This window comes from Neomonachus schauinslandi, chromosome 3 (genome assembly GCF_002201575.2).
Source record: "Neomonachus schauinslandi chromosome 3, ASM220157v2, whole genome shotgun sequence".
NCBI classification, from domain to species: domain Eukaryota; kingdom Metazoa; phylum Chordata; class Mammalia; order Carnivora; family Phocidae; genus Neomonachus; species Neomonachus schauinslandi.
In genome coordinates this window covers 56744730-56771026 of record NC_058405.1, presented here as the reverse complement: position 1 = coordinate 56771026, position 26297 = coordinate 56744730, and the positions used below count along the sequence as shown (strand labels likewise).

Here is a 26297-nt window from a genome sequence, read left to right as displayed (position 1 = left end):
CTCAGACTATTAATAAGATTTGGACAGCATAAATCTCAGGGACATATTCTTAAAAAAGAACATGGAGTTTAAGAATTCCATGCAGCCATTTCAAAATAAAATCAGATATAGGCCACTGAGCAGAGGTAAAGGTCGGCATCGTCTTGAAAAGAAACCTAAAAAGAACAGACCAAGGATCTAGTCCATGTTTCTTTTAACAAGAGAAAATAAATTATTTCCCAAATATCCAGGCCACATAAGTTTTTCAGACTACAATCCATAGAAAGTTTATGCACAGCAACATGGGTAAATCTCACAAACATATTATTGAGCAAAAGAAGCTAGAACCAAAATGAGTATATACTACATGCTTCCATTTAAATCAAGGTTAGACGAACATGAGAGAACTTCCACAAGTGTGGGTGGCTATCTTGATTTGGGGGATGGTTATACAGGTGTATAGTTGTCAAAACTTGAACTATATACTTAATATCTTCACACTTTAAGTTGGGTTACATTTTACATTCATTACATTAATAAAAGGGTCCTGAAATCAGTGTTCTAGGGCATAGATGGGGAGTGAGCAAATTAAGGTCAACAAATTTCTTCACTGCACTCTCTCTCACCGCATTTAGTATGTTAATATACACCGTAGATCTCTAAGAGGAGGCTATAGGATGCATTATGTTCCAGGCTTACTCGCTCAAGGAATTTCCTTCACACATATACTAACATCTGTAAGGTGCTAATGTTTCAGAAGCCACTAACTTTTAACTGGAAAAAAAAATTAAGGGCTACAAATATCGCCACAGACATTAAAAAAAAAAAAAAAAATCAACACCTGATTTAAGCAATTCTCTTAAACTGTTTGCAAAACATATCCCTAAAGAAAGTCCAATTGGGTACTCAAGAAACTGTGCCACAAATAACCTTCACTTTGGGGTTGTTGCCCTTAAATTCCCTACGGAAGTAGATAGTAAAACCAGTTGTCTTTTGAAGAACTTCTAGTTTCTGAGAAGAATGTCTTCATCAACATACAATAATTTTGTTTTCTATGAGACAATCAACTCATCCAGAGTGGCACTGAAGCGTTAAAACACAGGTTTAAAAATATAGGCCTTAGGTTCCCCAGGAAGCCGACTCTGAGATAGACTTGTGTGTGGGAGATTGATTGCTGAGAACTCCAGACCAATACCTGCAGGGGGGTAAGAAAGGCAGGACTAGGGAGGGGGAGGAGATTAACTGTGATGCAGTCTCAACAAAGGCCTGGACAGATCCCATGGAAACTCTGGTACCAGGAGATCCTTCAGCAGTGTCCAGGCTTGAGGCAAGGAAGCCAGACTTTTGTATCCTCACAACAGACCAGTTCAATTCTGGCTGCTCTAGAGGAGATGCTTGACTATGGGGAAGGTGGCCTCTTCGGCTGAGGGTAATTTTCACAGCGAGAATCAGCTGAGAGCCATCAGTCATCAACACTTCCAGCTGCAGGGAAAATGAGTGTCTGTCCAGAAGGGGGAGCTGAGCTGCACACCAGTGTTCACTACAGCAGGAAATGTACATCCCTCTTCGAAACTCGAGAGTGTCTGACCTCCAAGAAACCATTCCTACCAAATCTAACTCCCATGCTATTAATAGACAAGCTCTATTTAACTATTAGTAGCCAGAGGTCTGATTTTTTAACATATTCCTTTGTCCTGAACAAGTATTCATAAAACTACAAATAATCTCCAATGGCTACTAACAAAATTATTTCACAATATAAATCATACAGCAAGGAATTCATTGACTAGCTTTGTCATGATTGGAAACCTGGCTGTCCATGAAGACCTCAAGCCTGAGAACATCAGATTTCTCCAAGAAAAACACAGCAAGCCATAAAAATTTATCAAAAAGCCTTAATTTTCTAACAGAATTTTTAACATTTCCCTTTGCCCTCTTTAATAAAATTTGGTATCCCATTGCACAAATAAAAAAGGAAGTAGGGTTGTTTCTCCCTGACTATACTTTTTAATATAGGCTGTCAACTCATTTATTCTTTCAAAATGCATTTACTGAGAACTTGCCATTAGGAGATACCATGCTTGGTCTTGTAGGTAGAGAGAGGACTAAGAAGTCCACCGTCTAATACAGACAGACATGTAAGTTATCAGTCACACATTTCATTCAACAAACAGAACTAAGCACTATGTGTATTACCATTAACAAGACAAATGTTGTCTTTGCCTACATGCAAGGTGAGACCTGATAGAATAGAAAGCTTCTGAAGGTACCATGGTCCTTTCCTACACTGGGGAAGGAGAGCCATGGAAAGTGGATATCTGTAAACCAAGGATTAGCCTTTACAGAGCACTCACATTTACACATGCCTGGTACATTTCAACTCTCAATCAATCCTCTCATGTAGGTATTACCTTTATTTACAGATAAGGAAATTAAGGCACAGAAATGAAGCAGTTTAGTCAAGGTCACCCAGGTGGTAAGTGGCAGGAGTGGGATTCAGAGGACTTACCTTTAGAACTGAGCCTTGACAACTGAGTAGAAATTTGCCAGATGGATACTAAGAGGGGGTGGTGAGAGCATTCCAGACACAGGGAACTACAAGTACAAACGCTTTAAAATTATCAACCTGCAAGTTCGTCTGCATGTAGCCTGCTTATAGAAGGAAACAGGAGTCTAGGCTGGGAAGTGGGAGCAGATAGACAAAGTGAGGGACAAAGATGGAAGTTGTGTCCCATTCAAGGGAGGGGCTAAAGGAATGGAAGCACAAATTGATTACAGGGATGTCAATTTTGTTTTAATAACAGGATTTTTTTTTAAAAAGATTTATTTGACAGAGACAGAGAGAGCAGGAACACAAGCAGCGGGAGTGGGAGAGGGAGAGCAGGCTTCCCACCGAGGAGGGAGTCCGATGTGGGACTCGATCCCAGGACCCTGGGATCATGACCTGAGCTGAAGGCAGATGCTTAACGACTGAGCCACCAAGGCGCCCAACATCAAACGGGATTAATAAAAATGGCTAACATAAAGAGCATCCTATAAACATGTGGGTTTAAGTATTTATATGCATGACCCCATTTTAGTTTCACTACCACCTTGAGGGAGGTACTACTATTATTCCACTTACGAGAGAGAATATAGAGTCTTAAGGAAGACAGCTCGATTGTCCAGGGTTCTACTGTTGGACTTACAGAGCTGGAATTCAAAACTAAGGAGCTGTAATCCAGAGCCTGGGCTTTCAGCTGCCTGCTCAAGATGCACAGCAATCATACTCTCCTCCAAGAGATGGTACAAAGGGCAAATTCCCACGAGGGAGACGCTCTAGCCCAGATGACAGGTAAGATGTGGGCTGGAGGATAGGAAATCTGTGTACACGCAAGTGGCACTGGAGACTAAAATCTGGCAGCAAGAACGAAGGCAGAGTCTTGGCTAACAGCCAGTTGTCTGAAGAGATGCTGATTCCATTGACGGAGAGAATGGGTGGGGATAAGCACCAAGAAGCAGGCAGGGGGATGGGAGAAAGATGCAGAGGTCAAGGTCTTCTAGAGCACAGATGAAGGTCTCAGTAGGCAACTGAATTTTTAGGTCAAGAGCTGAGAAAAATCACCTGCTAAGAAGGTACCAATTTGTCCAAAGACATGTTGAAAGCACACAAGTAACAGAACTTGTCTAGGGAGAATGTGAAGATAAAGGAAACCCCCCACTCTTCAGGGAAGAATCCTTTTTTCATCTAAAAATAAGGAGATCTAGTGTGTATACATATATATAACTTACGTATCTGCCACATAGCTGCAGTCTTTAGAAACCTGAGAAGGGGTGTTTTTTTTTGTTTGTTTTTTAAACAAAGAAGGCAGGAGGTCTTTAAAATGCTCTCTGAAAAACTTCTCTTCCACATGTGAGGTTTTGAATTACTTCTAGGTAAGTTTATTTCTGGAGAAAATTAGTTGAATGGTGCATGCTTTTAATAAGTAAAACTACTACTAATAGCTCGAGTACCACCCAGGAGGTGCTTGGCCACTCTGAGCCCAAGTCGCTGGCGTCGGTAACCGCACTTCAGGCATAAGCACTATGGGCTCTGGGTGGAAGTTCTGCATGCTTCCAGCGCTCCCGGGATATGCCATTTCCTAGCCTTATTTATGTGCTCTCTTCACACTAAGAACCTCACGGCACAGCTTACCTGCCTTAGCCATCTGCATAAAAGGGGATTTCTAACGTAACAAAACTTCCCAATGTTGACGTGTGAGGGGAAAAAAGGAGAGAGAGAGAAACAAGGGGAAAAAAAAATCCAGCGTGTTTGGTCCGCCCTCCCTGGCTGTTACTACCTTGCAGTTTATGACATACAGATAGAGGGAGGTCTGGGGAAGTGAAGGAGGCAGCCCGAGAGCCGGTCCATTCCCGTGGAAACCACGAGTCCTTTAGCACAGGCAGCTAGCTCTCCCTACTTTCCTGAGGGATTTCTTTTGTGTGACTTGGAGAGGGGCTCATGAATGATTTCTGAACGTGTGCCTCGCTCAGGCAAGCCGCACAGGGAGGGAGTAACCCAGCCGAGTGGGGGCAGAGCCAGCAAACACAGACCGCGCAGGGCTGGAAGTGGCTCTACTCTTGCATGCAGTTTTTGAAGTCAGCAAAACAGAAATCAAATTACTCTATTATGCCTGTGGACACTCGAGAAGAAGGGACTCTACCCTGGCTTAATTACCATGGGAGATGCAGCAAGTCACAGAACAGCAAAGTATGTCTCATGTGTGGACCCTGAAGACAAATGTAAGTTCTCACGCTGCTGTATTTTATTTCTGTGTTAATTTTCTTTCTGGCTTGAAATCACGCTTGGCCAAAACGTTATCATTTCAATGAGAATTTCTAGTGTGGAAAGTTGTTGGCTAATCTTTGCGTAAGACTTTTCTTCTTCTATTAACTAAGCATAATGCAAATGGAAATTCCCGACAGCAACTATGGCAATTCAGCCTAGAGACTGAGAACTATAACCCCAAGTACATCCAATTACTATGGGATTAACACTGGATGTATTTTTAATTGACTTTCTTCATGTAGAATGCATACCACCCCACTGTTTTTGGATTGCATGCTGCTTTAATACCGCTGTGGCTAAACTACTGTGATCAACATAACCAACAGAATGAGATAGAGCTCAATGAGATTCCTGGTAATTACAAAACTTTTCTTTTCTGGCCAGGATCACATTTTTCTCTCTGAATGCTCAAAACTCCACAACTGCTCGGTTAAAAAGTTCATTCTGCTTTTTTTTGACCTTGCTTTGAAGAAAAAAAAAGAAACTAAGCAAGACTCCACTAACACCATGAAGGAAGGAGATACAAAGAGCCACTGCAGTTCAGCTCCCATTGTAATAATGAGAGAAAAAAGGCGACCAAAGGAGCTCAGCATGTATACCGGCTTCAGTGTGACCAAGCGTGGGGACAGAAAGATGGATGGCGAGCTGAGGCTATAACTTGTTAGTTTTTCTTTACTTCATCTGCTACAAATTCCGGCTTAGAAATGGATATTCTTTTTGAGGAAAATGCTTCTTTGAGCTCAACTACAAACTCCTTAATGCAATTAAATGAGGACCCAAGGCTCTACATCAATGACTTTAACTCCGGAGAAGCTAACACTTCAGACGCATTTAACTGGACAGTGGACTCGGAAAATCGAACCAACCTTTCCTGTGAGGGCTGTCTCTCACCACCATGCTTCTCCTTACTTCATCTCCAGGAAAAAAACTGGTCTGCTTTGTTGACAGCTGTAGTGATTATTCTAACCATTGCTGGAAACATACTCGTCATCATGGCAGTGTCCCTAGAGAAAAAGCTGCAGAACGCCACCAACTATTTCCTGATGTCACTTGCCATAGCCGATATGCTGCTGGGTTTCCTTGTCATGCCCGTGTCCATGCTAACCATCCTGTATGGTGAGTGGCATTAGCCTCCCAGCTGCACCCACACGGAATAGACAGCATGTGCATGTTATGAGCAGATGAGCTGGGGCTCAAGGGACAAACTAAACACAAGGGTTTATTTATAGACAAGGGTCTACCATGGTACACTAGTTAAATCTTAAAGTGAGCTTTCACATATTAAGAGATCAGACAACCTATTATCCTTGGAGAGTTTTGTGCTTTGAAACACGTACATTTTATGTAGTCCCTTTAAATGCCCCCCAATACAGTCATAAAGCAGTAATTTAGCTGTCATTCTGAATCCACTTGATTTTCGCTTCTACATATTCCCAAATATTCCAGCCTTCAGGACACAACACAGTTTTATCTTTGTCACACAGTTTTCAGCACCTCTAATGGAGTGGTAAAACCTTCCCAATTACCTTGGAACATGTGCAGGGAGAACATTAGTGGTACAGTGGGTTTAATGTTAAAATATGCAGATTCTGCCTTCGAATAAATGAATTACTGCAGTTTCAATTGTTCCCTACCCCAGAGAAGCTAATTTGGAAGTGTGCCTTTGAATTATACCCTCAACTCTTTAAAAATACATATACATCAACTCCTCCAGTCTTGTTTGGAGAAGGGTAGAAAACAAATGGAAGACATTAATCTCGATTTCTTCAACAGTTTGAGAGAGTCAAACCCCTTAGCAAGTCAGCAAACACTGGGAGGGCTTCGGCAGGAAGCAGAATGTGATGCTCTTTTCAAATTATGAGTAATACAGCTGGATTTCTTTTTAAAAAAAAAAAAAAAAAAAAAAGAGTATTTAGGCTGCTGACACAGCACATAGCAATCACCCAGAGCTAGAAATACATTATGATCTTTGTAAACGGGGATTTTCTGGCCAAGTCTTAAGGGCTAAAATTATATACATACATATATTACCCCAGCGCTGAGGGGTATGGAGGAGGAAGGAGATGGGCAATGAAGAACAGGTGCTGGTTTGCACGGGGTCGATACTGCTCCTTGCAAGGCCAACCTCCGTTTGACCACTCAAATGTCACACCAAGATGATTTCATCAAATTTGCTCATTTCCCAGACAGGCTGCAGAGGTTCTCGCTTCCTAAGACCCGACCCCCGCCTCAAAGGCAAACTCTGGGAGTGATGCAGGGCTCCCAGAGGTCCTGACAGGGAACCAAAACCACTGCCAGAGGCGGGGGTGACCCCAGTTGCAGGTGGGGAGCAGGCACCCTTGAGCTGGGTTAAGAAGGTAGGACCTGGCCGCTACCTCCCGCTCGGGGTGCAACGGCGCCCCCTGGCGGCGGCCGCTCCGCACGCAGCCAGTTCCAGCCAGAGTTGCAACTCTCCCTGGACCGGTCCTCTCTCACCCCGCGGAGTAAGGAAATGCCCCCTCCCTATACCTGCTTCGGAAACCAGACTGGCCGGACCTCGGCTGCCTCTTTGCAGAGGAAACTCCAAGGGCCAACATCAGTTTCGACCAGGCAGAGTGTGACTTGAAGTTAGGCTTGTATCCTACACCCTTTACTTTCCTCAATATAGGTGGTGGCATTTTGGTAGAGTATACTTGCAAATGTGGAACTTGTTCGGCTTTGTCGGTCTGGACTATTGTAAAGAAAAGGAGATCTTTATGATTGCCTTTTCCCTCGTACTCAGATGTAATATCGCTTATACAGTTACCAAAGCTAATTTGGGTTTATATAACCATTTGATCCCTTTTAAAACAAAAACAGGAACTTAGAATATGCATTAAGGGCCTCCTGCAGTGCTCTTCATTTGGGGATCATCAGGAGAGCTCTGGAACACTTTATTTGGGGCCCACCTCCTCCTACCCTCGCTGAGCACCAAGACCTAGAGAAAAAGCTCTCCGGCTGAGTCTCAAGTGCAGCCAGGGCTGACAACCACTGCTGTAAGCAGCTGTTGCCAAAGTGTTATCCCTGGACCAGCAGCACCACCTGGAAACTTGTTAGAAATGGCAATTCTCCTGCCCTGTTGCAGTCACAAAATCAGCACCTCCAGGTGGGGTCCAGCAGTACCATTTTAAGACCCTACCTCGGAGACTCTGAGGCTCGCTAAAGTTTGAGAACCACTGCCCTGAAACACTCATCAGGACAAGAATGCCATGCTTTTCTGCGTATTTCCCCCCCCCCCCAACACACACACCCCAAATTTGAGTTGAACCCCTAAAGCAATTATCTTTCATTTTTCCAAAAAATATTCTCCATCTGGACTTGTTCATCATTTATTCATTCACACCAACAGCATTTATTGAGAGACCACTAAATGACATCACTGTGCAAGACTGAGCAGTTATAGTGATTAAGAGGTGGGCTAAACCTCAGGTAACCCAAAGGATGTCAAAGATGTGAACAAGTAAAGGCAGTGTCCTAGAAGAGGCGCTTTAATAGAGGAGCTCCAACAACATCGAGGCTTCTAACTCATTAAAAACAAAGAAAAAAGGTAGATGTCGTTAGGGGACACACAGGAAGAGAAACCCTGAAGACAACCCAAGCTTACTACAACACTCTGGCATAGGAGTCCAACCACAAGAAATTTTTAAACCCTGTGCTCATCAGCTAGTAGGATCTTATCGTTGTTCAGTACAGTTGTTCTTAGGCTTTTTAAAATCTTGAAAATATCTGATGTTGCCCTTTGCAACTTCCCGTACCGCTCCCCCCACCCCCCGAATGGAAACACTTCTGGCAGGCTCGGTTCCACACACCATGGGAGGCCTGATAGCCTTTATTAACGCTAACCTTCTGCATCCCAGGTTACCGGTGGCCTCTGCCTAGCAAGCTCTGTGCGGTCTGGATTTACCTGGACGTGCTCTTCTCCACGGCTTCCATCATGCACCTCTGTGCCATCTCACTAGACCGCTACGTTGCCATCCAGAACCCCATCCATCATAGCCGATTCAACTCCAGAACAAAGGCCTTTCTGAAAATAATTGCCGTTTGGACCATATCAGTGGGTAAGTGGGTATAGGGTTTCAGGGGCTTATTTGAAATAACTGCTGATGACTTCCAAAGAGGCTTGTTCTGTTTCGTTGCACGGAAACCTGACACCCTGACTCTATGGGGGTTTTGTCATTGTCCTCTCTAGGTTGTAACGTAGTAATTATCAGATTTGCTTTAGGAAGAAAAAGTATTAATGTCACTGGCTGACAATGTAAGTTTGCACAGTTAAGAACATATGTACCTACAGAGCCAAAATTAGAAATAACTGTGCCATAGCCCCTTCCAAATGCTTTTTCCGCATCTCACACTTTCAAATTCACTACTCTAAATCTTGAGCTTCCCCAGAAACCCCCCCATTTATCATCACTGGACTTGTTGCCAGTTTAAGACGGCAGATCCCCATGCTGGAGAATACACAGCTTCCGGAGGTTGGAGAAAGGTACCAGGTGCTGTAACTCAGAGGCAGAAGGTGAGGACAGAGGAAGGTGGCAGGACTAGCTCAGGGGCAAGGCATTTCCGCCTGCCCAGTGCCTCGGTAACTCCTCTTGTTAGGTCACCGCACACAAGATTTCAACCCACTTCACTTGCTTTGATTACACATTCACCTCTCACCAGTATTAATCTCCTGTCACGCACACTCAACAGGCAGGAAAGCCCAGGTAATGGGAGCCAAAGGGGCAGCTCCCAGGTAGTTAAGTCAATGGCACCTGTCACCTCAGCAGGCTTGGTTTGTAACCAAAAATTCCCTGGGATTTGTTTTAAGGTTACAAAGCTTTTCAGGCAAGAACACTGCACCTGCTTATGGCCACATAGGTTCCAGCATCTGCTAACATGAGAGAGACTGTGGGATTTGATGGCAGGCTTGATACCAAAAACTTGAGTCTTTGTAATAAAAATCCAAGTTAGTAGCAAACGCAATAGGATATTTTGTGTTTTTCAGTTCCTATTGCTTGCCTTGCTGCTAAAGATGTCCTCTACAGAGTAGGCAACTCCATTTTACGGATGAACAAACGGGGGTTCAAGTGAAATGACCCGAAAAGACCCCACAGCTAGGAAATAGGACAGTGCCAATTTTATGATGGAAATGTTAACAAATTACATTTGCAGGATTTTCAAAGTTTTGAAGGGTCTTACCTGGTTTCCATTTTAAAATTCCTAGTACAGGTTGAGGTGGATAGAAGAGCTTATGCTTATTTGATCAGCTAGGGAACCAGAGCATAGAGAGGTTTTGGGGCTTGCTGGATCAGCTCTCCAACTAGTGACTGGGCTAGGACTCCAAACTTCTGGCATCGCGCTTACTGCTGCATGACCACTTTCTTTAGGAAACCATTTTTGCTTCCCCCCCTCCCCCAAAAAAATGCAGCTTGTGGTTTCTGGGCCCATGTAATCTTAGACTCTTATTAGGAGCAAGAGAATGAAGGACTAGTGGCTCTCCATCCCAGCTGCACCTAAGAACCCCTGTGGACCATCGTGATTTAATTGGTCCATGGTAGGGTGAGTAAGGTGCAACCAGGGTTGAGGACTACTGAAACACATGTGATTAGCAAAGGTGGCCAATAATGCAAACAAAGAAAATCATGCTATAGTCAGGTTTATTCTAGTTTTACCTTTGTACGCAGTCCCATTGGTGAGACAGATGCTGGGAGCATCACCCATCTTTTACCTTCTGCCATACTGACACCCCTTGCCCCATCCTAGTAAAGCTCAATAGCACTAGGCTATTTCTGGGCTGTTTCAGAGCAAAGACAACCAACCCACAATGTTTAAAGCATCTTACAGAAAATAAACTGTAGATAAGGTACACAGAATGACATCACTCCATTCAGCTATCAGTCCAGGAGACAGGCAGGATGGAATGGTTATGGGGGTGCTAGGAAGAGCTATCAATTTGGCCATACTTACAACATAGCTACTATGTGCTTAGTACTAAATATATCTAGGATGAGTAAGATCTGTATTTGGAGGCCTCCAACAATGTGGTGGAGGAAGGCAAATAAGGAAACAAAAGAGCTAAGGTTACATACCTAGGCTCTATACCACAAGTCTGAGATATAAGGCTCAGGAGATGGCAATTGGGAAAGGCTTTAAAAAAAAAAAAAAGTTCTAACCAAGAGCCTGAAGGTGCTTATCACAAACATTCTGAATTTTCTCCTAGTTTCCACTTCTGTTTTACATTTACTTAGTCCAGATGGAATTTTGTGTATACAATCTAACAGGTTCTTCTATCAATGAATACAGCCTGAAACGCATCTATTGATGTATCAATAAATTGATGACAAACTGATAATTTTTAAATTTTTTTATTATGTTAATCCCCATACATCATTAGTTTTAGATGTAGTGTTCCATGATTCATTGTTTGTGCATAACACCCAGTGCTCCATGCAGAATGTGCCCTCCTCAATACCCATCACCAGGCTAACCCATCCTCCCACCCACCTCCCCTCTAGAACCCTCAGACAAATTGATATTGTTTTCTTGATAGATTGAATTTGAACTGCCCTTGCACTCCTGAAATACCTTCATAAACGAAATTGGTTTTGGAGGACTTTGTTGGTTTATCATTCTTACAAGGTTTTTTTTTTTTCCTTCCTTTTTAGCTATATTAAATAAATTTGGAGCATTACTATTTTTTTCTCTGTGGTCTTCAAATATTTAAATAGGAATGTTCTTAAATAGGAATGTTCTTTAGAGATTATATAGAACTTAGTTCTAAAGTTCTCTCATCCTGGTATCTTTTTAAATGTTCTCTAATTACAACTCTAAACTTTTTTCAGTGGTTTCCTACAATTTCTACCTTGTCTTGGATTATTAGCTACGTAGAAAGTTGAAATCATCTTTTATATTGATTCTTCATTACTAAATGCAATTCTTCTTGCCTTTACATCTACTTCATCTGATATTAGTATAGCTATGCCAGTTCTCTTTTGGTCATTTTCTGAATATTTCTTATTCCGTCTTACTACTGTCACTTCTGATTTAATATTTAAAGTATATTGCTTATAAGCAACACAAAGTTTTTTTAATCCAATCTTTTAACTGGAATATTTACTCCATTTATATTTAATGGAGGCCATAGTATTTGGGTTTAAAATTACCCTGTTACTTATTTCTTTTGTCCCATTTGTTCTATATTCTAGTTTCTATCCTTGCCTTATGGCCTGATCAAGAATTCATTGTTCCCCTTTATAAGCTTGTTATCCATGCTTTTAAATCCTTGTGATTTTTTTTTTTAACCTAATACAGTCTAACAAATTTTATCATTTCTTAGATAATGGAAAAACCTTAGAATATTTTAACTCCATTTATCCCTATCTTTCATGTTTTTTCCTATTGTCTAATTTTAAGTATCCTTTTAAAACCCATAGGACATAAGTGTTCTACTATTTCCCACATGTTGATCCTTTCTGTTGCCTTCCATTGCTTTTGTCATTTCCATGATTCTGCCTGTCATTTCCATGATTCATAGTCCTTACTTCTGAATTTTAGAGTAACCATGTCGTTTTCTTTCAGCTTGTTCTTCTAACCCTCTTTATTTTGCCTTCATTTTAAGCATATTTTTTTGCTCAATATACAACTCAAGGTTTCAGGTTTTCTGGCCATTTAGAAGGGGCATTCCAAAGTTCTAGCTTATAGAATTTTGTTTGATAATGAGAACTCAGCTGTCAGACTTAGCAGTGTCCCTTAGAAACCACCATCTCTTGCCACCCTTTACTGCTTTAGGATTTTTTTTTCTTTGTATCTTAGCAATTTTACCATGAATGTGCCTAGATGTCTGTTAGCTTTGGGTTTGTCCTGCATGGTGTTTATATTCATTCTTTCATTTTTTTACTCAATGTCTTTTTTTCATTTAGCAACATTTTTGGCCATTATCTTTTCAAGTGTTGCTCCTGCCACATTCTTTCTCCCCAACACATTTCTTGGACTCCAGTTTCACAGATGGTAGAAATGTTACCCATGGTTATGACTCAAATAACTTTTCTACATTTTTCACCTTTAAGTCTTTAGTCCAGGTAGTTTTGCTCCTTTATCTTCTGGATTATTAATCCTCTCACCAGCTACTTCAAATTTGCTGCTCAACAGATGTGTTGTAGCCTTAATAGGTCACTGTATTTCTAGTTTTAAAATTCCCATTTTATTGTATTTAGTTCTGAAATAATTCTCCATATTTTCATCTGTTTTCTTAAAGGTTAATCACAGATATCTTGACAGCTGATTACCTGAGATATTCTATTTTCTGGGGTCTTTTTCCCTTGGACTGTTAGTACACCTGGTAATTTTTTTATTGAATACTAGATACCATAAGAAAAAAGAAACTGTTAATATTCTTGTTCAGAGAGGTGTTCCTTAGCTTTAGCAGCCAAGTGCAATTAAATCCCCTTAATCCAGTCAGGGATTGAGCTTATTTTAGGCTGGCTTTTCATAAGCACTGTTTTTTAGTTTACCCTTACACCTAGGGTATATTCCTTCATTTTTTCAAATGAAAGCCTGAGGTGTTCTCCATTTTGAAGAACTCCAAACTCCCACCCCCTCAGCACTACAAGACTGCTACTGACTCTTCAGGTACTCAGCCTCTCAGTCTATCCCTCTAACAACCTGGTAAATGGCTAAATGGGAAAAGGGGCTCCTACTAATACCTTCCTTCCCTTCACTCCAGAATCTTAATTCCTGAAATCCCGGCTACCTTGGTAGCCCTAACTTCAATTTTTTCTCTAACCCCTGAGACAAGGTTTTGGTCCTTGAGTTCTGCCTTATTTGAAATTAGTATTACCATACCTCTTCCTCATTTGAAATTCTCCCTTGCATCTTTTCTCATCTCTTCATTTTTGTCATGTCTTTGTTCCTTTCATATTTTTTTTAAGATTTTTTTTTTTTTATTTGAGAAAGAGCATGAGAGAGAGCACAAGTTGGGTGGGAGAGAGGCAGAGGGAGAAGCAGACTCCCCGCTGAGCAGAGAGCCCAATGTGGGGCTCGATCCCAGGACCCTGGGATCATGACCTGAGCCAGAGGTGGACACTTAACAGACAGCCACCCAGGCACCCCATATATTTTCACATTTTTAAAACACAATTTTCCTACCTCTGCCTTTTGATAAATTCATCCTATGCTACTATCACAATTAACAAAAATCAATTTTATTCTTCCCATCTTCTATTTCATATATTTTCTAGCAGTTCATTTACCTTATTTCATGCATTTACTGACTTGTCCAAGGTCATTCTTTCCTTAACCCCATCCCAATCAGTTTGAATTATTTGGCTTTTCCATTCCTTTTATTATTGCAGTCCCATCCCAAACAATTGCGCTGATATTTCTATTAGAAGATCATAAATAATCAACTAGGTTGTATTATTTCCTCATTCACCCTGAGTCCCAATTTAGACTTCTCCATAATTTTAAAATAACTTAATAGTGCAATAGCTTTTTAAGCAAGTCAAAGAAATACACAAACTATAAAGATATAGACATTGCTTACTACATGAGAAAGTTTTATGGCTAAAATCAATATAAGCCAAGTCAAAAGAAGGTTTTAGTGTGTATGAACAGACCAAGGGTTGATGTTCCCAACATACAAGGAGTACCTACATTTCAGTAAATAAAAAGACAATTCAAATAAGTGGAAACACCCAGAGTGATGCCCTATGTATGCTCTTATTTGTGAATATGATTTGTTCTTGGACAGTGTAGCCAAAGTTGTTAAAATTTGACTTACCAATCCTACCTCAGACTGTCCTACAGAAAAATAAAAGTAGATGTAAGGACATTTAACTCAGAAGTCTTGGAAAATAGCAGAAAAGATTATGGTTCACTGTATTGTTTTTATCCTAATTACAGAACATTTTATAACTCTTAAGAATATTGAGGTGGGGTTATTGGATACTCAACTGGAAAAATGTCCATGATGTAAATGCAAAAAATCAAGATTTCAGGGTGGTATGGATGGTCTGAGCCCATTCTGGTAAAATAGGAATAATTTATGTAAATCTGTTAGCAGGAAGAATCTGAGGACTTCACATTTGTCAAGAAGGGGAAATTAGAAAAAACATTATGTTTTCCCCTGTAGCCTTCTGTATAGTTTTGTTACAAATATTATAAATGCATCAGTTTTGATCATCGTAACATCTGTGGTGTGGGAGAGAAGGCTTCATGGAGAAGGTGGATGACCTTCCAAGTCTGCTAGGTTCTAACAAATGGCAACCTTGGGAACCACAGCCTAGATGACTCAAGGTTTCCTGCACTTGAAATTTCAGCAAATTTCTGAAATTTGCTGCATCCCCCTGCTTACTGCTACCAGCTTGGTCATTTTACTGTTGCCAAGGCTTTCATCCAATTCTGAGGAAAATGAACATAATCACAAATCAAATGTACTTTCTATTTGTGAGCTCTGAGTAAAGAGCTGATGACAGAAAGACTGACGCATTAGATTAAGAATGAATCTAGGATTTTCTGGATTTCATCATCCTTTCATAAACCCAATTCCCATGATCAGAGGTAACCATGACTTCACTACAATATAAAAAAAAATGAGCAAACGCTTTCCTCACAACGATTGCCTTGCTAACATCATGTAAGAAAATACTTTATTCCCTATCTTTAGCAGGTAAAGGTACAGATTAAAGTGAAAAGGACTATTTTTCACGTTGTCCTAGGACAGGCAAAGACCCCAATTAAAATTTTTTTCTTCTATTTCAGAAATATATTTGCAGCTCATGGGGTAATTTTTGAAGTATCACAAGTCCAGATAGCCTTGAGCAGGGAGGGAAAAAAATTCTATTCATGACTACTATTCTCTACATTACCACTACTTTTGTAACAGGATAAAAACAAGCTGTCACATTTATTCAGAACCTTTGTCTTCACAAACGGACACCTTTGCATAAATCCTCAGTTGAATGCTTAGGTCACCAGGTACAACTCTTGCCTTTAGGCACGTCAGAAATTTACTGTCTTAGTGCAGATTTATAAAGAAACTTTGAAGGACAAAGAAGAAACTTTGAAGAAGAAGAAACTTTGAAGAACAAAGAAGAAACTTTGAAGAATAGTGAACTATGCTTAATTTTTTTTTTTAGAGAGGACTTTGAGCATCTTTTTGTCTATCAACAAATTTCCATTTTGTATAGATTGGTCATAAATCTTGGTTATAAGCTAAATGTCTGGAGTCAGATTATCTGGCTCTGTCGCTCCTAAACTGTGGGACCTAGGGCAAGTTACTAACCTCGCTACCTTAGGTTCCCAATGAATAAATTTTAGTAACAGTACCTATGCCATGAGGTTTACTGATTGAGTAAATATGGGGTTTGTGTCATAAGCGTTACAACATGTAAACTTTTCTGTCAGGTTCTTGGTTTCTTCCTAACAAATTAGCAGGATTAGCTTCTTGTCTGTTTTCACAATTTATCTAGGTATTCCCAGTGTGTTACTACCCATTTGACATTGGTGGGTTTTTCCACATGAATTTTTGTTTTTATAGGATTTTTTTTATGTATGTTCTTCAGGTTTTCTGAATTTTGAATCATTACTGAGCTTGCCTTTCCCACTAGAAAGTTTAAAAAAATCTTCCATTACTTTTATAGGTTTTATATTATAGTCTTTGAACCACTTAGAATTTAACCTGTGAGCTTATTCTTTCTACACAGCTACTTTTACCATTTCCCCACTGATTTGATATGCCACTTTATCATAACCCAAGTTCCCATATATATTTGGGTTTATTTCTGGACTTGTTCTGTTGATCAGTTTACTCTTACCCAGAATATACTTTCAGTTGAGAATATATAATGGCATTTATTACCTTAGATCAACTCTTTCTCAGACTTTTCATGACCATTTTCATGTGCTTTGAGTTTTAGAAATCAGCTTCTATCTAGTTTCTGAAAAATAAAATGGTTTTATTGAAACCCCATGTAGTTTTATAAGTAAACTTTCTTTTGGGTGGCATACCTGTGTACTTTTTTGGTCTTTTCTATTTTTGTGTGTTTGTGAGCACTCATTCTATGTAGAACGAAGTGAATGTACATAAACAAAAACAAGATTTTAGCATTTAGAATTTTAAGTCACATGCAATTTAAGCCCAAGAATAGTGAACTATGCTTAATTTTTCTATCATATACTATCTTCTGAAAGAAATACTTGCAAAAATACAAAGTGAATCAGCTGAATAAAATGTGCTTAAATCCAGTGTTCTGTTGGCCTTCATGCCTGAGGGGATTCCCAGCTGAAACAAAGTATATGGAGTCGTCCTAGGATTCTCTCCTCTGGGACCTGTCAGGTTTATGCCCAACTCCCTTATTGCCAGGAGTCAGCCAGCCTAGGAAGTAGAGTCCAGAGATTCATCAAGCAACCAGAACAGGAAACAAATGGGTTACCTCTTTTCCACTGCTGGGAGATCATAATGTAGGCTAGCACCTAGCAGGACACAAAGGCAAACTTGAGGAATTAATCTAACTTTTCTTTTCTCTTGGTTTCTTGACTCATTCTCCCTCCTGGGTGAGGCAAAAATGGTCTTTTTTTCTTTTTGCTTCCACCATATGGCAATGTCCTATCCAGAAGGCTAGGAAGGAGCTCTGGGCACCATCTCAGTCTGCAGGTGAGTGGGCCAGTATCTAGGAGCAGGAATGCTAACAGCCACATGGAGATTGCAGTCCTTCCCAAGAGTATCATGGCACCAGACAGCTGCTAAGTGGCCGGCCATACTGTCACAGCCCTGAAACAAAGGCTCTGCAGAGCCACTACCCACTCAGCCCACTGTCTCTTAGCTCTTGGAGTACCATGGTCCTTTCCCCTTCTGCCCACAGGTGCAGAATGTAGGGACCTCTCCCCTGCTGACCAGCACTTCATACTTAGAAACATCATAGAAAGGCTATGCTTTTGGAGGACACATCCTTGGTTGTCCTTCAGCACACTTGTCCATGGGTAAGAGGCCCTTTAATGGCCCAAGTAGCTCAAAACCTGCCAGAATGACAGCTGACTTCTTTCTGCATGGCAGGCTCAGCCATAGCCATGGCACAATATGCTCAATAAAACAGCACTTAGCATAAACTCTCCAGGGCTACTGGAAACTGGTGAGAAAAATTAAGAAGTGATTTGGTGGTAAACAAGTGCTCTGTGCCTTATCAGTCTGCTACTTTGGCATGCTTCATGGACTTTTTTGCTCTTTTGATCATTCTCTCAAGGAAAATGAGGAAGGAAAGGAGGGGCAGGACTGAGAATTTTGTTACTTCCGGATATTGAGAGCAGAGGACTAGCATCCATATACTGCCCCTTACTGCCCACGGGCCGTGCAAGTTATGGAGCCTTCCACTTTCTCCAGATCTAACCATCCTTTCTGGGCTAGAAGGTAGGAACCCTCAAGTCAGGGGCTGTGGTAGATCCTCCGATAGGTTATCACCAGCACCCTTCATATCCTAGTACTTGTTCCTTCATTGGCCTAACAAAACCTCAACCCTGGATCACTCAGACCACCACCCCTTATGGTTACTGCACCCACATAACCAACAGCTGCTGGAGAAAGTCTCATACTGTATCACATGGTGCCACATATCTGTCTTCCAAATTTGCCTGCCCTTTGTTGTGGTCAGTCCTTTGGTCTGTCCCTAGTGCAACTTTCAAGTTTTTTCCTATTTACTTTTCTCAACCTCAGACCTTCATTCTCCAACCAGAAGGCCTTATCCCATTCTCCTCTATGAAAAGGCCATTAAAGCTAATTACCCTTTTCCCTACTTCTACTTTCCAATTCTGCTTTCAATTTCCAGTTTCCAAACAGGCATGCCAGGACCATCCACGTTCTTCTGTACTTTGTCTCTACTTCCTGTGCTTCCCCAAAGTATCTTCAAAATCCTCCCCATCCATCTCTGATTTACGTTAACTCCCCTAATGATTCTACCCTTAGCTTGCTGCATTTTGTCACATTGTTCACACCTCAAAGCACCATCCAGCTTTGGCTGCCCTTTTTACTGTTCAAGGTCACCAAAGCCTTCCTGCTTCCTAGTCATATCTAGGAGACTAATAATGTACTCAAGTAATACAAGAGTACTTTCTCAATGTGAGAATCCAGCAGCTCAGACTACAGAGAATGCAAACTTGCCCTTCATCCCTCCTGCCTTTCCAGACCAGCACCCAATCCGTGCTAACCCGAACCTCACCATTATCATTCAGTGCAGAGTACAAGCAGGAGAGGAGCAAGTGAGTCATACCAAGCAAAGCTCCCTCAGATTTCAGCCCTTTGAGAATGCCTCAGTCCCCTTTCACTTGGATATCCTTTGACTCCGTTTGCTCTTCAAACTTTTGCTGCAGCTTCTCTTGTTTTAGCCCTTCTCATTTTTTCTAATCTACTGTCCTCCATTTGTGAATTACTAATAAGAGCAAATTCTTTTCTTGGGTTGTTCTAGTTGATTGTGACCAATGCATTTTGTTTAATCAGTGAAAGGAATTTCAGGATCGTATACACACGTCTGGACATGGTCCTGATTCAAAAATATTTCTTTCCTTACTATCCTTTTATGTATTTAATTCTATGGATTAATTGCTTTCAATACTAGCTCTTTTTCCCTGTTCCTTTATTAACTCCCAAATGAACCACTGAAGGTTTATACAAGGAACCATATTTACAGGCTACATTCAAATGGTTAAGATGTGACCAATTCCCACCACATTTAAGGAAACCACCCAGTTTACACGTTTGATATAGGAACTTTGGAAATCATCCAGGATACAGAAACCCACAGTCTGTTTATTCAGGGGTGCTTTTCACTTCTGATACAGCAATTAACCCACCTGTGTTTTTTAAAGGTTATTAAAATTTCATTTCATCCAATGAAAGATAACTCAAGCCTGTCTGGAAGAAAGTTGATCTTTTTTGTGGTCTTGTTTGGTCCACTGGTTGTGTCTTTGTTTTAGGCACTGGCTACTGAATCCCTGGTAAATGCCCATGATGTACCATAAACCATGTATCTGTGGTTCCTCTAATTCAAGGGAAAGGAGAGATTCCTCTTATATCTCCCAGCACCTTCCTGTACAATTCTGCCAGCATTCTATCATGACTCCAGCCACTCTATTCCAGCATCACCATTCTTAGATGCAAATTGGCCAACCATGCCCTATCATTCTGGTTTAACACACATGCTCCCCACATATACTTGAAGACACTATTTCTTTGGATTTGTCTCCTAAAGCCATTTACCAAGGAATCAGACACCTAGGAGACAAAGTATGAGAGTATTTAGCCATACGTAGGCACTCAATTATGCTGTTTGAATGAATCAAGTACATGAATGAGAAAAGGAGGAAGACGTGGAAGGAAGGGAGAGGGAAATAAAGGGAGGGAGAGAAATAAGGTTTCTTGAGAGGCCCTTGTCCCTTTTCCCCTGACAGGTCATCTTTAATAGGTCCACCTATGCCCAGCTGTTTTATGTACAGGACCTCACTTGGCCAAGTACAGCAGATAAAGGTTTGCATACACATCTCTAGAGTAGCTTTTTCAGTATGCAGATTTAATATCTGTTTCCATAGAAACAGGTTTGGCAAGGCTGGTTCACAGAAGCTAAGAATGAGATACAGTCCATGAGGATTTCACTAACTTCAGGCAAAAACTAAAAGTCACACTTTTGTCTTTTCAGTAACTTGGGGCTTTAAACTCAGCGGGAGAGCGCCTTAAGTCAAGCAAGAAATATTTTTCATTAATGAGGTTTCTTTTTGACTGTTCACATTTCTCAAAATTGAAAGCAGTTACAGAACAGTGTTAATAGGGAACGTTCCTCAGGGGAATGGAAAACTTTCAGATTCTGGTTAATGGTCTTCAGAACCGCCCCCACCCAGCCCTTTCCTGAAAGGTCTTAGCCGCCACTTGTTCACCTGCCTATTTTGAGTGAGGTATTTTGTCGTTTAGCCAGACATTAAGAATGTTAAAGAAAACTGAAAAACCTGAACAATAAGACTAAACTGTAAAAGTGAAGTATTTCTCTAAGCATCCCTAAGTAACCATCCTATCAGTTTCTGAAACCATGTGAAACAGACAAAAGTGATAACCCATAACTGAAGACCATTTATTTCACCCTTGGATGAAAACTTCCTTTGGGTCTGTGAAGGACTTTTCTGTAAGGAAACAATGGAAGCACAGTAAAAATTACTGTAAAATGCATATGCTTAGAGCCATTCTCAGATAATCTTGTTCAATAGAAATGGAGAAGCCCAGGAATTGGTATACCTCAAGAAGCACTGCCTGAACTATCAGTTTAGAATTTAAATTTTTTAATGTATATTCTCATGAACTGTATTTCATACTCAAGATTTCAGACTTGTGCATTGCATGTACATGTATTTTTAAGGAACCATGTAAGCATTTCTACTAGAAGTACACAGCTGCTCAACCATGCAGAACATACCAGGTTTTTTTTTTTTTAAGATCATTCATTCATTTGAGAGAGAGAGAGAGAGAGAGCATGAGCAGGGAGAGAGGCAGAGGGAGAGGGAGAAGCAGGCTCCCCACCGAGCCAGGAGCCCGATGTGGGGCTCGATCCCAGGACCCCGGGATCATGACCTGAGCCGAAGGCAGACGCTTAACCATCTGAGCCACCCAGGCGCCCCACCAGGCTTTTAACTTAAGGGTAGGGAGAAGCCATGTCTTACTTGTCTGTGTTCTTCATCCCTAGTACAGTAGGTGTTCAATACATGTTTGCAAAACTGACCAGTAATGAGCCAATCTTGGTTTCTTCAATTTTCATTTCAAATTGGTCAAGGTAATAAAGTACCTTCTCACATAAAGGAATATCATGATGTTTGAAAGATATCACTGCCCATCAATAACCCTACCAGAATTAAAGAGGAAAAATACAACTAAGATGACCAACTCGTTTCCCTGGAGCTCTTTTGAAATAGTCTAGAAAGTCTTAAGTCTCACAGGAGATTTGTCTAGAATACCTAAAACTGTCAGCAAGCCTCTGAACAAAGATGTTTTTATTCTAGTAGCAAAGAATTCTATTTCTAGGTCTCCAACCTTCAAAATCATACTCAGAACAAGTTGGGTGTCAAAATACGGAGAAAAGCACTGAAACCTCCTCCTGGCCTGACCTAAGTAGTGTTATCTGCAACTCCTATCTGTTCACCTACCTGGGAAGTTTACCAACTCTTCATAATTATTTTGAAATAGGGATGGTTCACTGGGTGAATAAACTAATTCCTAGACTCTACGGAAAGAGTAACACTAAAGAGCCTATCTTCAGAATGATTTCTTTCTTTTTCCAGAGTGGTTGAAGGCAGAGAAGACAGTTGATTTAGCAACCCAATCAGTGGCTCAGCAGCCTGAAACAGGGTAGAAATAGAAATAGACCAGGTGAGAACCAACGAGTCAAAAGGTTTTTATTCTTTTTTAACCCATCCCCAGTTGCAAGTAGAATTGAATAGACAACAATCATAAAAGAAGGTAGGGTCTTATGATTGATTTCCCTTTGTTTTTCAGGTCAAAATTGACCTGTTTAGTTTATGGGCTTTTAACAGATTTTTCACAAGGATAAAATAAGAAATCTGAATCAAATTGTTTTCATGGTTCTTTAGAAAGCTTTTTCCACATTAGTACATGCTAGAAGCTGAAAGTCCAATTCCTCAAAGTTGAAGTAATTCTCACAATGTAAAAGATCCTAAAAGTTGAAAGGGAGGAGAGAAGGAATGATGGGTTTGGTTAACTTAGTGGCAATAAACTAAACATTTTAAAGTGGTTTTGCAGCACCAAGCTCCTCTGTCCATAATAAATTGCCATTCAGAGTTCAGCACCAGGTAAGAAGCTGCTCTGGCAAGAGGAGCAACGTACTGAGACCCAGGCAGCCTGGGCCATCGTCCAGCTTTTATGCGCACATGGGCTGGGTCCATTTCCTCACTTGTGAGGTGAGAAGTTTGGATTACTGAATTCTTAAACTCATGGTCAACTCTACAGTGCTATAGTCTGTAAACTGAACCCTCAAGTCTTGGTATTGAGAATATTTAGGGAGAGCCCAAGCAAAACTTAATTGGAATTTAACATCTCCAAACTACTACTTAGCTATACTGCATGTTAGACCAACTGAGATAAAATTCATCAGATTAAAATTGAGTATAATTGATATAGCTCCAAGATATAGCTCAAAACTCCAATTAATAGGTCACTATTAATCGAGACCCAAGGTATTGAACCTGCCAAGATCTTTCAAGAACAGGAAAAATCATCAGCAATTTTAATCCTAGAACTATTTCCATTTGTCTCCCACATAGAACATATTCTAGCAAATAGCCTACATATGATTCTATATCCTACTTTAACTTGTAATGCATTTCTATTATTCCATTACAGGCTCTATTGTTAGGATTTTAATGGCTGCAATTTATTCCCTCATGTTGGTATAGCATAATCTGTTAGCCATTCTCCCAATTCTGTTTCTAGTTTTGACTAGCAATAGTATATTCAAAACACTCACTTGGCATTTAGTAGCATTGGTTTATTCTGTTCTTACAGTCGGTTACATTTTAGTTTAGTCCTTTGTGTTTCACTTGCCTTTAATTTCCTCAGATATATTTACTTCAGTCCAAATGATCCCTTTTCTCCTGTTTAAGGAAGTCTGACCATTTTAGAAGTTGCTTTTCTTTTTAAAAAAAGTCACAAATGAAGGCAAGTACTTTAAAAAATTGTGGCAAAACAACCAATGTGCCATTTCACTATTAAGTATGTAGTTCAGTGGTATTACATTCAGAATCTTGTACAACCATAACCACTATTCCCAAACTTACCATCCCAAGCAGAAACTGTGTTAAGCACTTCTTTTCCATTCCCTCCTACCCCAACCCCTGTAACTGCTAATCTACTTTGCCTCTATAAATTGGTCTCTTACATTTCATAGAGGTGGAATTATATTTGTCCTTTCAGGTCTAGCTTAGGTTTTCAAGGTTTATTGCACTACATATAAAACTACTCCTTCTTATAGTTCAATAGTCCATTGTAAGTACATTTTATTGATTTGTCTGATGGTGGACAGGAGTTATTTCTACCTTCTGGCTATTGTGAATACTGCTGTATTGAACGCTGGCATACAAGGATCTATTGGAGTCCCATTCTCCATTCTTTCGTGTATCTATCACAGAGTGGAATTAGGTCATATTCTAGATTTCCCTTTTCGAGTAACTGCTACATCGTCTTCCACAGTACCTATACCCCTCTACATTTCCATCAGCAATGTAGAAGGGCTCGTTTCTCCACATCATCAGCCAAAGTTACCTTGCCTTTTTTTTTTTTTAAGTTTTTTTTTTTTTTTTGAGAGAGAGAGAGACCGAGACAGAGTACAAGCAGGAGGCAGAGGGAGAGGGAGAAGCAGACTCCCCAACCGAGCCGGGAGCCTGATGCGGGACTCGATCCCAGGACCTGAAGAGCATGACCTGAGCCGAAGGCAGACGCTCAACCATCTGAGCCACCCAGGTGCCCCTACCTTGCTTTTTATTGTAGCCATATTAGTAGTGTGAAGTGATATTTCATCGTGGCTTTGATTTGTATTTTCCTAAGGACTGTTTTTTTTACTTTTGTGTATCTTTGATGAAATTTCTTCAAGTCCTCCATCCACTTTTTAATTGGTATGTTTATCCTTTCATTTAGGAATTCTTTACATGTTCTGGATATAAGCCTTTCAGAGAACATTTGCGAACATTTTCTCCTCATAGGTTGTCCTTTTCTTGATAATCAAAATTAAACTTGTGCACAGGACATTAAGTCCAATTTACCTTTTTCTTCTGTTGTGTGCACTTTTGGTTCCCTATTTCCAACACTTTATATTCCTTTAATCTAGCTTTCTTACTCCCTACATCTTCCCTAAGGTTTCTTTATCCTCACAAGTTGTACTATTGTTAGTAATTTTATCAGTTATCAAGGATTAAAAGGATTTGTGAAAAATGGTTTTCCTGTCATTTAAAGTATTGAAATTCTGTGTGGCAATATTAATAGCAGTGAATAACTTCCATTTTTAGAAATGGCACTATTTCAGTAGCCAGTAAATGTCGATGTAGTTTATAAAGCACTTTTGGATGCTTCAAGGATGAAGAGCCACCCTAGGCTTCTTTGGGTAAGTGCCTGAAGATAATGAAAATGTAGTATAGAGGATAAAATAGGAACACAGTCAAATATGGGGAATTTAAAATATGCTACACCTGTGAGTACTCAAAAGAACTAGGCATGATAATTAAGCATTTGATGGTGCTAATTCCTGCATTTAAAATGTAAAAGAATCCAACTATTTTAGGCAGGTGTTAGTCTAATTCCTTCAGTTGGAGTCTGTTTTTGGTCATTTGGTGGATTCTTCCCAATACAGGATCTTCTGAATAGTTCTTTGTTCTTGGCCATGCATTCATCCTCAAAGACCTTGTACAAATGTTAAATCTCAATACCAAGTTGTCAGGGCTTTGCCTTCTATTTCATCTACAGATTGCATTTCCAGCCACACAGCAGCCTTCAGTAATTCCATTCAGCTTGACTCTGACCCAGCTCTGGCAGTTTTGCACATCCTAGGATATGGAGCTTTCAGATTATGCAAATATTATGTGCTTCCTGAAGTCTGACCTCTCTACGGAGAGAACATCCCCATGGTTTTAGAGAAATGGAAAGAAAATGTTTGAAAATGGGAACAATTTCCCCTGATCGTCTCTTAAATTCATGATTTGTATTCTCTAGGTTTCCAATTGCCTAAGGAAACCAGCTACTTAAGAACTGACCATCTCTTTGCAGTAGACTGAGACAATTAATCTAAGGCAAGGAACCTGAGCTTAAACCGAAGTCCTTCATGAGCAGCAAGCAACCAGCCCCTTGTTCCAGATAGAGAGGTTACCGGTCATCCAAGGCTGTTCACTATTCAAACATTCTCAAAAAGATACTCTGGAGGAGCAGCAACTCAGTTCTGTGGAGAATCGTCTCCTCAGTTTTATTATTTTCCCTTTTAAAATTTTAATTCCGGTGTAGTTAGCATACAGAATCGTCCCCTCAGTTTTAAGCCATGTTGCACATGCATGTAGCAGGCTGTCACGATGTTGATATAAAATGACAAATGGTAAATGGTAAAACAAGAGATTAAGTGAAAAATGACAAGTTTCCAGTCACAGGGAAGGGGACAAGATAATGGGGTTGCCTTTACTTTCTAGGATGAAGGCTAGTTAGTACCAACTTGTAAGGTAGATAAAGTATTTTAGATATAATCTATGCCAGATACTTTGTCCACTCTAGATCTAGCATATAATAAGCATTTTCAGAGTAGCTGTTAATGTTATTAGTTCCAGGCAAGGGTTGTTTAGACTATATCTGGAAACTAGTTGGTTAATATATAAAACTATACATAAAATATGTAAGAAACAAAAAACTACTTTTTCTTCTATGTCTAGACTCAAACCTACTTAGAAAGCTTCTCCCCAGACTGGAAGTGAACCAACGGAACATGTACCTTCAAGCCTTTGC

At 40.3% G+C, this 26297-nt stretch overlaps 1 protein-coding gene across 1 annotated transcript in view; it reads left to right on the top strand.

Moving 5' to 3' along the window:
* Window positions 1-5254: 5254 nt before the first annotated feature.
* HTR2A (5-hydroxytryptamine receptor 2A) overlaps window positions 5255-26297 on the top strand; it is a 54536-nt gene continuing 33493 nt past the window's right edge. Inside the window, exons 1-2 of the mRNA XM_021697932.1 lie at window positions 5255-5902; window positions 8662-8862. Of these exons, the coding sequence (XP_021553607.1) occupies window positions 5491-5902; window positions 8662-8862 (613 nt within the window). The 5' untranslated portion in view covers window positions 5255-5490. The remainder of the gene's footprint in view (window positions 5903-8661; window positions 8863-26297) is intronic.